This window comes from Nyctereutes procyonoides, unplaced genomic scaffold, assembly GCF_905146905.1.
Source record: "Nyctereutes procyonoides isolate TBG_1078 unplaced genomic scaffold, NYPRO_anot_genome, whole genome shotgun sequence".
Taxonomy (NCBI): Eukaryota; Metazoa; Chordata; class Mammalia; order Carnivora; family Canidae; genus Nyctereutes; species Nyctereutes procyonoides.
Window position 1 is genome coordinate 44,386,838 of NW_026575133.1, and position 13,432 is coordinate 44,400,269.

The 13,432-nt window shown below is 36.5% G+C and overlaps 1 protein-coding gene across 3 annotated transcripts in view; it reads left to right on the forward strand.

The window, feature by feature from the left end:
* Nucleotides 1-13,432, forward strand: part of SPHKAP (SPHK1 interactor, AKAP domain containing) — a 170,764-nt gene that overhangs the window by 57,178 nt on the left and 100,154 nt on the right. For all 3 annotated transcript variants that reach the window (XM_055300413.1, XM_055300415.1, XM_055300414.1), the window contains exon 3: nt 889-996. In XM_055300413.1, coding sequence (XP_055156388.1) covers nt 889-996 — 108 coding nt within the window. The remainder of the gene's footprint in view (nt 1-888; nt 997-13,432) is intronic.

Below are 13,432 nucleotides of genomic sequence, written 5' to 3' on the forward strand. Positions count from 1 at the left end.
GGTTAAGCATCTGACTTTGGCTCAGGTCATGATCTCAGGGTCCTGGGATTGAGCCCCTGCCTCGGGCTCCCAGCTCAGTGAGGAGCCTACTTCTCCCTCTTGCCTTCCACCCCCACTCCTCCAGGTGCGCATTCACTCTCAGACCCTTTCTCTCTCAAATAAACAAACAAACAAACAAACAAACAAACAAATAAATAAATAAAATTTTTAAAAGTAAAGAAATTTAAAAGTAAACAAATTTTCTTCCTTCGTTTAAAAACCAAGCCCAGAAGCATGTCATTTATAAATCTTGGTTTTGTTGATTCACATATTCAGATTTGTTCTGCTTTACTGTACTGTTTCAACATGGAAAATGTTTATCACGATGAGCTTTACTTATTCCTAATAAGTTGGTATAGTACTTTAGATATTCTACAAGAATTGAACCCTATTTCACAGATATGTTAGCAAAACTGAAGCTGAAGGATCATCATTTCAGTAGCAACATTGCACCAGAGGAAAAACATCACATTTTTTAAGATTGAAAATATTCATAGAGTGAGCAAGAGCCCTAGCACTAAAATGAACTTTGATCCCCATTGCCAATTGAACCACACCCCAGAATCATCATTTGAGGTTTCCACATGGACATCATGGAAGTTTCCAGATGTTAGATTTGATAACAGAAGAAACATCAGGATTAATATTAGTGTACTCCTCTAAAACCCACTCCTGGTTGAGTATTTTACACATTCAGGAGGTGTTATTATCATTTCAGTTTTTTTTTTTTCCAGTATTCAGATGCTCTGAGGTAAAGAAAACACCTACAGATTCTTCAGAAAAGAGCTGCTTGTTGAAATAGAAAGCCTGGCCGTGTAACACTAAGAAGGTTTTCTTGATTCCCTTCAGGTTCTTTGCAGCAACAGCCTGCTTGAGTCTACAGACTACTGGTTGCAGAATCAAAGGACACCTTGCCAGATTGGTTTTGTGGAAGACAAGTCTGAAAACTGCGCTTCTGTAAGTAAACATAACTCTCAGGATATAATCTGACAAAGCAGAGACTCCGGCATGTGTGCTCATGCTAAAGATGGAGGTTTCATAATTCATTAAATACAAGGTTAGGAAAGTATCTTTTTTTTTTTTTTTTTGGAAAGTATCATTTTGAACATGCATAACTGGTTTATATGGACCATTAACAAAATAGCATGCCGAGCTCATGTTTCTACTCTCCTTTTGCTCATTTCTGTGGGTAAATTAACCTGATCAATTCTCTGTAAAGGAAAAATATGTTTATATTTTCAAGACTGATTGAGAAAAAGATTCAGAAATAGAACCGTATGATGAATAAAAAAAAAAGGACCGTATGATGAAAAATAAGAGACCATTCAAGAGCTCTCTTGTATTCTTTTCAGTGTATTTTATAACTGCTACTAGTAGGTATTTTCCAACAGGAAAATTGTGTACAAATTTTCTACCATTCTTATAAGTTATAGTCATCATCTGAAAACCTTTCAACCTAAGAAATCTACAAGCATACATTTTAATATACTGGAACTGAGCTTCACGTACAAAACCTTTTTTAAGGAAGAGATGTTCTTATAAACAAAATTCTTATCTTAATATGTGGATATGTATTACTGATAAGAGAAAATCAACAATATGATTTTTCTTCCTGTTGACATATGCACCATCCTGTATGTTCTACAAAGCGATATGTTTCATTTTAATTGAAATCACCTAGCCCTTTGGGGGTCATAATTACAGAGATTGGGGAAGAGTATTTCCAAAGCGGAGAGAAATGTAATTCTCATGACTAAACTGAGAACTTCAGCTCTGAGCTATTCTTGGCAGTAAGGTGAATGCCAGCGTTTCTGTTAAAAGAAAAAAAAAATAAAACAAAAAAAGAAGGAAGCTGAAAATGGGATGAAGAAGCTTTTTATATATATAATGGGCAGAACCAGAACTGGCAGACAGAGGATATAAAACATTTCACACTGCAGAGTCCCATCGCACAAGGAAAGCAGAGTCCATTCAACAGACTTATTTCAATTTCCTTGTTTAGGCAAATGATTTTAATCCTGCTACTTTTAGGACTTTTAATCCTTTATCCAGATAACTGATTGATGTCTAAAAATCTTTGGGAAAAACAAAAAGGATTAGGTGGCAAGTAATTTAATAGTGATACCTTTTTTCCAAATTCATTTCTGAGGTGAGTTAGAAAATGCAAGCATTTGTGGATAGATATTTCTAATCACATAGCTATCTACTGTGAAAGGGAGAGAAATGCAGCATAAAAGCTCTCTAGCTACATTCTGGAAAAAGTTGTCATCCAAGCATCTCCTGTATTAAGAAGTCTCCCACTTGGAGGGGCACCTGGGTGTCTCAGTTGGTTAAGTGACTTTTAATTTCAGCTCTGGTCATGATCTCAGGGTTTCTGGGATTAAGCCCCACATTGAGCTCTACAGTCAGCAGGGTGTATGCTTGAGATCCTCTTCCTCTGCCCCTCCTCACCTATGCTCTGTCTCTGTCTCTCTCTCTCTCAAATAAATAAATAAAACCTTAAAAAAAGTCTTCCACTTGGAGAAGGCACGAATGTTGGGGCCCTAAAAATTGTGTGGTGGAGGGCAAAGAGGTTTTCTCTAACCTTTATATTTTTGGAATCTGGATTGCAGATCTGCAATTAGAAATGCTAAATTTATAACCAGATTTAAGATTACCATTGGATCTCCCTAAGTAAAGAGAACTCTCCTCCCACTCCCCACCAATCCCAATAGACTCAAATTTGGACTTAAAACCATATGACTTCTTTCCTTAATTCTCTGTCCCTTTATAGTGTCAGATGACATCATTCAGGTTGATTCATCCTGCCTTTACAGTTCTTTGTATTCTTTCCAAAAGGGGAAAAGCCTAAATACAAATAAAAGGCATACTGGAAGATTTGTTTTCCCACACTGTTTATAAAAATTGTCCATGATTCTAAAGCTAAAGAAATTTCAAAATCCCTATGGCAAAGTATCCTCAATCTCTCAAAAATATAACCTCTAATCCCCTTTTCTTCATGTACGAGTCCTTTCTCTCTTTCTGACTTGGCACGGATTTCTAGGGCGAGAAGAAGAAACAGAGTCCAGTGTTAGGCATTGCTGAAGGGAAGCAATTATTTAGAGAGTAAATAAAGGTGAGCCATGGAGATATCTGACCAGGACCAGGACCTTTTGATCACGTCAACCATACATAAGGAGTGGCCAAAATGGTCAGGATAATAGCTATTGTTGTTTGTTTTTTAGGGTTTTATTAATTCATGTACTTAATTGCCTTTTAAAAACAAATTCTCGGGGATCCCTGGTGGCTCAGTAGTTTAGCACCTGCCTTTGGCCTAGGGTGTGATCCTGGAGTCCCAGAATCCAGTCCCACATCGGGCTCCCTGCATGGAGCCTGCTTCTCCCTCTGCTTGTGTCTCTGCCTCTCTCTCTCTCTCTCTCTCTCTCTCTGTGTGTGTGTGTGTGTGTGTCTCATGAATAAATAAATAAAATCTTTAAAAAATAAAAATAAAAAATAAAAACAAATAAAAACAAATTCTCCATAGCAGGATGAACATGAAATCTGTAATTTAAAGGAAAACTTATTGCATTTTAAAATATTATCTTCATGCAAGTTTCATTTAAAAATTCAGTGGAGTAAAATCATACCAAATTAAAATCTCTTTTCACATAATCACAACAGAATCTGAGGAACCTGTAGCAATGTTGGCTTATATTTTATTGCTTTGTACTTTTTGTACTCTGTTCATAGGTCTGTGTTAATCATTGGTTCTTTAACATATTTCTTCCCAGTCAAAATTAGCAGCCAACTTTTACAGATCCAATTTTGATTGGCTTAGTAGCCAATATACTGACTCCAAACGTCGAGACTTGCAGTTTCTTAGAACTAAGACCCTTAGAGTACCAACATTTTTTGAATTCAAGAGGTCCACTTAAAATTTTTATTGAGAAACAAACTCAGATTTGGAAAACATTCAGGGTATTGTGCACATGGGTCAGTATGACTGTTGTCAAGCATCAAGAGATGAGTTTTTCTAGTTATTATCTTAATAGAGAATTGCACTCATCTCATAGCTAATATGAAGAGCCTTCATGAAGAGTAGCTTGAAGCAGTCAGATAATATGGGACACCCAAAGAGGAGCATCTTGCCAGGAAGCCTGGCTCAAGGAGCCCCCTAAAAGTCATCCTTAAAAGTTTTCCACAAGGTATCAATTATAAGCAATGTGTTTATGTTTTCTTAGAGTTCTCCTACATAGTTATCATTTTCGTTCTGATTTGTGATTCCAAAAAAAAAACAAAAAACAAAAAAAAATTCACTAACCTTAGCTTTCAGGGTGTTTTTTTTTTTTAACTTGATTATTTTTTAAAGATTTTATTTATTTATTTGAGAGAGAGAGAGCAAGAGGAGAGAGTGGAACAAGCAGACCCTGAGCGGCTTGCAGAGCTCAACCTTAATCTCATGACCTGGAATTCATGACCTGAACCAAAATCAAGAGCTGGAAGCTAAACCAACTGAGCCACCCAGGTGCCCCTGACCTGATTATTTAAAAGAAAGAAATGTGGAAAGGGATAATGGAATTGGAAGCCAATTTTCAAACCCAACAGCTGAGGCATTATCTTAATAGAGGTCCTTAACACAAGGAATAGAAATTGGATTTTCAAGACTCTTGACTTTTTTTTAAAGATTTTTTATTTATTTATCCATGAGAAACACAGAGAGAGAGGGAGAGACAAAGGCAGAGGGAGAAGCAGGCTTCCTGCTGGGAGCCTGATGTGGCCCACGACCCTGGCATCAGGCCCTTAGCCGAAGGCAGATGCTCAACCACTGAGCCACCCAGGTGTCCTGACCCTTGACTTTTTTTAAAATTAAAAATTAATTTAGTTACTTTTTAATCTGCTATTACTCTTTGCTATTTACTCAAAAATTTTGTTTTTCAAAAATCCACTTTTGTTTTAATGCTTCATTAAAATTACCTTGACAATTCACATTAATTCTATTTACAGCTACTGTCAGACTCTTTTCTTACTGATCATTTTAAGACTTGGCTATCACCCTGCAAATAAATTACACCCTCTAGTATGCATCTTAATTGACAAATCACGGTATTTGAAAATGTGTTACATTTGCCTTAAATTTTTAAATAAACAAATTAAGTTCGCAGGCTTCAACATCCCACACATGACACTGCAAAACTAAGAAGAGATCTGACAGCCGTTCAGTGAGTCTCTGATGTCAATGCAATTTGGTAGCAACAATGACATGATTTTTTGTATGACGGTTCTTTATTTTATATTCTTTCTCCAAATATTTATATACCTAGTCTATTATGAAATTTAAAAATATAAATTAAAGAAGAGAACTCTCCACTTGATATACTGATCTATGGAAAAATCTAGACTTACATGATCAAGGAAAAATACAGTTATAGAACAATGAACAATGATCTAGTCCAGATATTGACCAAACTTTCAAGCAACTTTTAGTGCTTTTTTTTTCCTTTAAAAATCAAGTTTGGAACTTATTTTTTAAATTCTTTAATTTTGGACTTACAGCAAAATTGCCCGAATTCCTAAAATTCCTAGATTCCCCATATACTAACTTTTTATTGCATTTGCTTATCCTTCCCTGTGTGTGTGTGTGTGTGTGTGTGTGTGTGCAACTGTGTGTAAGTGTACGTATAGGATTTTTTTTCTAAAAGTTTTGAGAATGAGCTGCAGACATGATGCTCCTTTATCTCTGTATACTTCAGTGTGGGAAACAAATATTTAAAACCAGAATTGAACCCAGAGCTGAAACGAAGAGGGAATTTTTAAAGTTTATTTTAATTGAAAATAGAATTCGTATTCTATCACTTATGTTGTAGGTAAAATGCTGCATAATAAAAATTAAGATCCTTGACTTTCTTTATGGGCTCAAGGAATTACAGTGTACGTCTAAATATCACTCTAATAAGTGGAATGAAACTTCCAATAATTCATTATATGAAAAGGAATTAAGAGGGAAATCCAGGTGGTTATTTGTATGACTATTTAAGCTTGATGCAACTGCAGAAACCAATTTTTAAATGCTTTTGCTTCAGTGAACATTGAAACAAAATGAAAAGCCAAATAACAACTGTGTAACTGTGTATATGTATATAATAGCCTCACAGTATTAATTGCAATGCATAAAGAGTGGCCACAATTCATTATGAAAAAGTGAAATTTCCAATAGCAAAGTTGGCAAAAGGCCAAACAGAAGAAATTCATTGAAGGGGTAAATGGGTGGTTCAGTTAAGCCTCTTCCTTTGGTTCAGGTCATGATCCCAGGATTATGGGATGGAGCCCTGAGTCAGGCTCCTCCTTCTCCTTCTGCACCTCTCTCCTACTTGTTCTCTCTCTCTTTCAAATAAATAAATAAAATCTTAAAGAAATTCACTGAATAATACAATTTTTAATTTAGACTTGAAAAAATAATTAACTGCTCTGATAATCAAGGAAAATAAATTCCAACTATTACAGAATATTTCCAGTAAAGTGGTTAAGATTGTAAAAATTATGATACCCAGTGTTGGTGTAAGTAAGAAGACACTCTCAACAACTGACATTCAGGAGTAGGAATTGACAAGTTAGTATACTCTTTCTGGAGAAAAGCTTTGTAATGTGCACTGTCCAAAACATTTTAAATATTCATGACTGTCGATCTACTTCTGGAAGTATATTCTAAAGAAATGGCCAGAGTTACGAGCAGACTAATATAAAATATAGTGAATGCACAAAATAATGTACACAAGGCAACACATGAGATTGATTTAGAACATGAACTCTGGAGTCAGGCTGCTTCAATTTGAATCCCATCTCTCCTTTCTAACTACATAGTCTTGAGAAGCTGTTTAGTCTCTATGTCTCAGATTTCTCATTTGTCAAATGGAGATGTTACAGTATTTATCTCATGGGTTGTCAAGATTAGATGCATTAACATGTCTAAGTTTTTTTTTATGTCTAAGGTTTTAGAACAATGCCTGCACATAGTAAACATTATTAAACATTATTAAGTAACGTTATTAAGTAAGCATTATTAAGTATTCTATGAACTTAACCGCATGTGATGGCAAAAAAGAAAGACCTTGCGTGGCCCACAATATAATACAGGAATGGTTAAATACATGTTGGACATTTATGCCGTGAAGATTAATGCATTCTTTACAAACCAGGTTTGGAAAATAAAAATATTTTGGCACAAGGAAATAAAGGCTCACAATATAATTATGCATAAAAATAGAGTCCAAAATTGTACATAATTTATTTTAAATAGGATAGGTTAATCAGTTGGATGAAGGAAAGAGAGAAATCAAGAATAAGTCCTATGGTTTGGGCTTAAGCTCCTAGATGGATGGAAGTTTCATTTACTGTGATGGGGAGGACAAAAGGAGAGGGAAGCAAGTTGGAGGTGGGAGGAGGAGGATGGTGTTGAATGTCTTAGTCATCCAAGTGGCAACGTCAAGTTGGCAGATGGATGTACAAATCGGAGTTGTTGGCAAGATCAAGTTGAGAGAGGAGAGATTTAAGGGCCTTCACGGTGACCGTCAGAGTTGGAGAAGACCAGCCAAACCAGGGAGGGGGTGTAGGTAGAAAAGAGCGTTTGTAACTGGGCATGGGGTATTCTGATAAGTGCTCATACGTTGATCCTCATGTCTCAGGCTTGCCCCAAAAGCAAAAGTTTATTATTTAAGCATGTAAACCTGAGTTTCAAATACATAATGGAGCATCTTCTGTGTCCTGATATCTTTGCACTTAAAGTACAATCAGAGAAATAGACCTGAGTGTACTTTTAAACCTGGGGTGTTCATACCATTTTTCAACTGTTTTTTAAAAATTCATTTTGACAGAAGAATGCATTATTATTAAATAGCTCAGAATAGCTTTTAGTTTCGAATTTCATACAATTCCTGCTATTATAGCAATTTTCCTCTGAGTGGAAAGTCTATCAATCAGGAAAAACTGAAAACAATAAACAGTGTTCCTCATTAAATACCTTTCAGCTTCAGGGATATTGACTACATAATTTCTACTTCCTTTTAGTAGAATTGTTTGTTTGGACCAACATGTCTTTCTTAATCAGTTCTTCCAAAATCCCAAGAAAACTAGTTAGAAGTAATAGTATATATATATATATATATATATATATATATATATATATATATATATTTACAGTTTAGCATCTCAGGTTTTTAAAAAAATAAAGAAAGAAGAAAAAGAAGAAGTTTTAAAAGTGGACCTGGCTAATGACCACCATAGGATGTCTGGTTTTTAGTTCAGAGCCTCTGGAATACTATTTCTCTCTTTTGTAACAATGACCACAAGCTCAACCTAGAGATTTAATCTATTTTTTTAATTTTTTGTATTTATTTATGATAGTCACAGAGAGAGAGAGAGAGAGAGAGGCAGAGACACAGGCAGAGGGAGAAGCAGGCTCCATGCACCGGGAGCCCGACGTGGGATTCGATCCCGGGTCTCCAGGATCACGCCCTGGGCCAAAGGCAGGCGCCAAACCGCTGCACCACCCAGGGATCCCTCAACCTAGAGATTTATTAGGAAATGAGAAAATGCTAAATGAAGAATTTCTGCTCTTCCATACTTGAATATCACACTGTTATGAAGACCAGAGGCAGCCCTTACTTTACGTTTCAGAGAGTACTGAGCACATTGGTTGGTCCATAAAGTCTGTAATGTCAATATTGAAATGGATTATCTGGAGGCATTCAGTGTACTTGCTGGAACCATCTGAAGTGGAAAGTCTGAAGCCAGAAGGCATGAAGGAAAGTGTGCCCCTGCTAAATTGTGCCTTGGGTTTGTTTAATATGATCATTCAGCAGACAGCCTAAGTCAGTAGTGTCTCAAGTGGTTTTATTAGGCACCCAGGGATGAATTCTTCTAAAGCAGGATCTATCAACCTTTGACTCTGTTGTTGAATTAGGCTGGATGATTCTTTATTATAGGGATGCTTTCCTGTGCATTGTATGGTATTTAGCAGCATCTCTGGCCTCCACCCAGTAGATGACAGTAGGATCTACTCTCCAGAGCAACCAAAAATGCTTCCAGATGTTGCCAATCTCTCCTGGCCGGGGGTGGTGGGTGAGGGGCAAAACCATACCCAGTTGCAATTGCTGCTCAAGAGTTTCTAAAACTATAACTCCTCATCTCTCCTGAAGTATCTACTGTTCATATGCTTCAGCTCAAGCTACCCCTCATGCCTGCACAGACATGGATGGCAAGCACAGCCTCCACTTCTCCCAAGTGATCCCAGCCCACTTGCTACCTCCAACAGTGACCATATATACTGGAAGGAAGGACTGAAAATAAAAGTCCATGAGACAGTCAAAAGCAGTTCAAAATACCTACCTGTAGGTCAAGGTCAATTAATTTATGGCCACTGCCTCTACCACACATAGAATCCAGTACCTCTGGAACATCCCAGGCAACCAATTTCTAGATTGAGATATATTACATTTATATAAATAAATAAATTTATTTATCAAATTTCTTTTATCAAATATGATGCAGTTACATAACAGATCATTGGAAAGCAACAAGAACAAAAAGCACTCTAATTCTAGTACCTAATGGATCTACTCTTTGCACTCAGGTTATTTCCTTCCACCCTTCCTCCCATAAACCAGAAAGAACAGACATGTCAACTCATCTCAATTCCAAATGGGAATATGGGCCCTGGGCCGAAGGGCTCCTCGTTTTTTAAGAAGAGTCAGAAATTTTGTTTTCTACATGAGATGTAATTTCTAAAAATGGGCCAGTAATAAAATTTTCTTTCAACATTGTATAAACAAAACAGAGCACATCTATGGGATGGAATTAGCTGGTAGGACTCCCGGTTTCTGACATCTGCCCCTTCATCTTGTGCACACCTGGTGTCATTCTTGTTATCTGCCAATTTCTATTTGCATTTTGAATTCAAGACTTCTGTCACTAAACAATCCCTCAAATGCTTTCCAGCTAAAAAATTCTGTTAGTGTAAGGCCAAGTACGTTATTAGAGCCCCCTTTCTCATTACCTGAATAAGCTTGTCCAGATTTTTACTACTCTCCACAAATAGACATCATCTTCCATGGATTTACTCTCTGAAGATGATTTGGAAAATAGAGTCTTAACTAACCTGGAAAATAAAGGACATTGGATATAAATTATGCCACCTTCTTTTCCTTTATTCATATGGTGAATATATACATGTGTGTACATATATATTCATGCATACATATAATATATAATACATATTTTATATTTTATATAATATTTTTAATAGTATCATAATGGATATATTTCTGTTGAAAGTGTTGTTCTGGTAAGTAAACAATTCACTTCACAATGAGTCAACCCAAAAAGAATGGTCCAAAAGATAAAAACTAACCCCATAGTTGTATTTGGGCTGAAGCATCCACTTCAAGACCTTCCACCATCTGTCCTGTCCATATTTGTCCGTTAATCAGCCATTACTCCTTGCTACCACTCTTTCCTCAAGTCCATTGGAATACTTGTCGTTCTTCAAACATCAGTGTGCCTTTGCTCATACTATTTCCTTGTCCCAGGCTACCCTGGAACAAGCTGGCTGCCTCAAGAATTCTTACAGACTTTTTTGGTCCAACTATGTTCATACAAAACAGTTGTTTCAACTTTTAAGCATTGCTTTTTCATGACAATTCAGGAAAAAAATATCACATTCTTTTTTTCTGATTAATTCCTGAGAAACTCACTGAAATTCCCTGCACTCCTTACTTTATTTGGAACTGATAGCTAATTTGTCAATTATTTCAGTGTTGCATTTCTTCAAAATTGCTTTGTCTTAAAGAGAACTTGTGGTCATCATTCTTAATAAAAGTACTATTCACAGCTGTATCCTTAAATACTTACTTACATATGCTTTTCCATTCTTACATATTCTTATGTTACTCCACAGCTTCTTGAAAAAGCACATATCAAAACAAGTGAAAAACACTTTTCCTTGACCCTCTCTCCCTGTGAAAACATTCATCATATGTTCCTCCTTCTCTTGATCACCAAACTCAAAAACTAATAAAAAGTATGCTGTCTCTGCTACCTGGCTACTATCTGGCTGTCTCACCATTCTGCTGAAATTGTTCTTATTAGTGTCACCAAATCCACTATGTGTTTTCACTGTTTATATTGCCTCATTCTTAGTAGAACTAACTGTGCCCATACTCTCACTCAGCTTCTGAAGACTAGCTCTTTTCTCCATGGCTCCAAAAACATTATTCTTCTAATTGTTTTCCTGCCTCTGGGATCATTATTGCTTTGTCTTATTCCTGGACTTTTGCTCTCCATGACCCGGCACTTTGTGGTAGCATTTTCCAAAGGTCCATGTAAAAGCCTGGTCCCGTCTTGCTGATTGTGTTCACAGGAACATTCATCCATACCTCATGGCTTTAGCCATATCTACTTGCCAATGGCTGCCATCTCTGTACTGTAGACTTATTTCTAGGTACTTGCTGGATACACCCACCTGAACATCTCAGAAATAACCCAAATTTAATATAGCTGGTGGCAAATATGCAAAAATTTGTCTGACTTCCAAATTTTCAATTTCTGTTGATGGTTTGTAATCTACATATTTCCCCTTGCTATGCTCCTTAGGATCACACTCATTTTATCTTTCCCTTTACTTTTCATCTCTGATTGGTTACCAAAGCTCTTTTGAGTTGTCAATTCTGGCTGTGCATTTCTACTCTCACTGTCACTATTTTATTGCCTCATGCCCCTATATATTTCTTCTAAAGATTTAATATACAAAAATCAAAAGCAAACATAGAGAAGGGGGAAAAAAAGCAAGAAGACCCTAAGGTCCTGTTATCTTTTTCTCCTGAAATATTTTGCAGCAACAGATTCTTAGATTTATTTTAAGGCTCTGACAGTAGGAATAATTACATTCCCAGTCCCCACTACCACCCTCAGCATCACAGAATTCCTCCAGGGGCTGAATCAGTTCAGTGTCTAATTCAAGACCTAGCTTTAGTTTGCAATTGGACTCAATATGAATTCCAAAGGAGCTGATTCACCAAGGCTATCCTAATTTTTAAAGTACTACACTAAATGACAGGCCAGTGAAGAAACACTTTGACATTGGCACACTTTGACATTGGAAACACTCACAATATTTATTTGCCAGAGCCTCCTGGTAACACCAAAATATAATATTAACTGGAGAACATATTTACACCACATGCTAAGCAAACAGAATGATTCTCTATTCTGTCAAACTAAGTAGCTAAGCTTCCATTTGTGATGTCTAAGAAGCCAAAAGCTGAAATAAAACTAAGAAGATATGTTGCCCATCCCTCTCTCTTTTCAGGTGAGAAGAAAAAATTGCAATAAAGGGAAGGGATTGCTCAGGGCTAAGGAGTAGATTAGTAGCAAGGCCAGGCTTAAAGCTCAAACCCATCAGCTGTTAAAGCAGAGAGTATACTTTTTCAGTATTCTGGTAGGCCCCCACCTCTGTAAAATATTATGATAATTGTATCAAAATTTCATAAAAAGTACAATTCCTTCATTATAGGATTACATTTATTTGAGGCATAAAAGCTTTGTATTAGTGATCCAAGCTGAAGACCCTTGAGACTATTGAAAAGTTCCAAGAAGCTTTGGTTGTTTGTAGTAAATTTAGATATTTAGCTTTTTGGTTGTTTTTAGTAAATTTAAAAATGTCACATGTTCGTGTATAAATTATTGTCAGATTATATTTGGTTACATCAACCGTAGGTATAAATGGCATTAAGATCTGATATGTCTGTACCATCAAGCCAAAACACATAGCCCTTGGTCATCTCAAGTGGCGATGCCTGTACTTACCCATCCAGCTGGCATTTATTAGGTTTTACTATGTGCAAACTACTCCAGCAGAACCTCTGAGGGGTATAAAAATACAAGCAAAGGATCTCTGCATCTTAAGAAGCTCAGAAAAATGGGCATTTTAAACAATAGAGCAGCTCTGAATACTAACCCCTCCTTTACTCTCCTGGGCTTGTTTGATTGTTATTTGATTTTTTAAAATTTGGTTTTGATTAGGCTAAGTTGTTTTAGTGAAATCTATTTCCCCATTATAGTGTGAAGCCTTTGGTGTCATTCCTCAGAGATTCATAGCCTTTGGCCTGTGCACAGTCACCTAGGATGACATCGGTCTTAGCAAGTCTCTCTTTGGCTGTCTTTCTCTGATCTTTCTTTTGAGCTTCCTGGTTCATTTGATATTATACCCCTGCCTGTTTGACTTTACTATTTTACCAGCTGACTGCTCTACTGCTTTTAACAATGCCTTAGAGTAGAAGTTGCTCAGCAGTCTGATCCAATTAAATTTAAGCAGCCACAATTTTTGAGACCAGTTTTGAGTTTTATTTTGACCCCATGAGGGCTC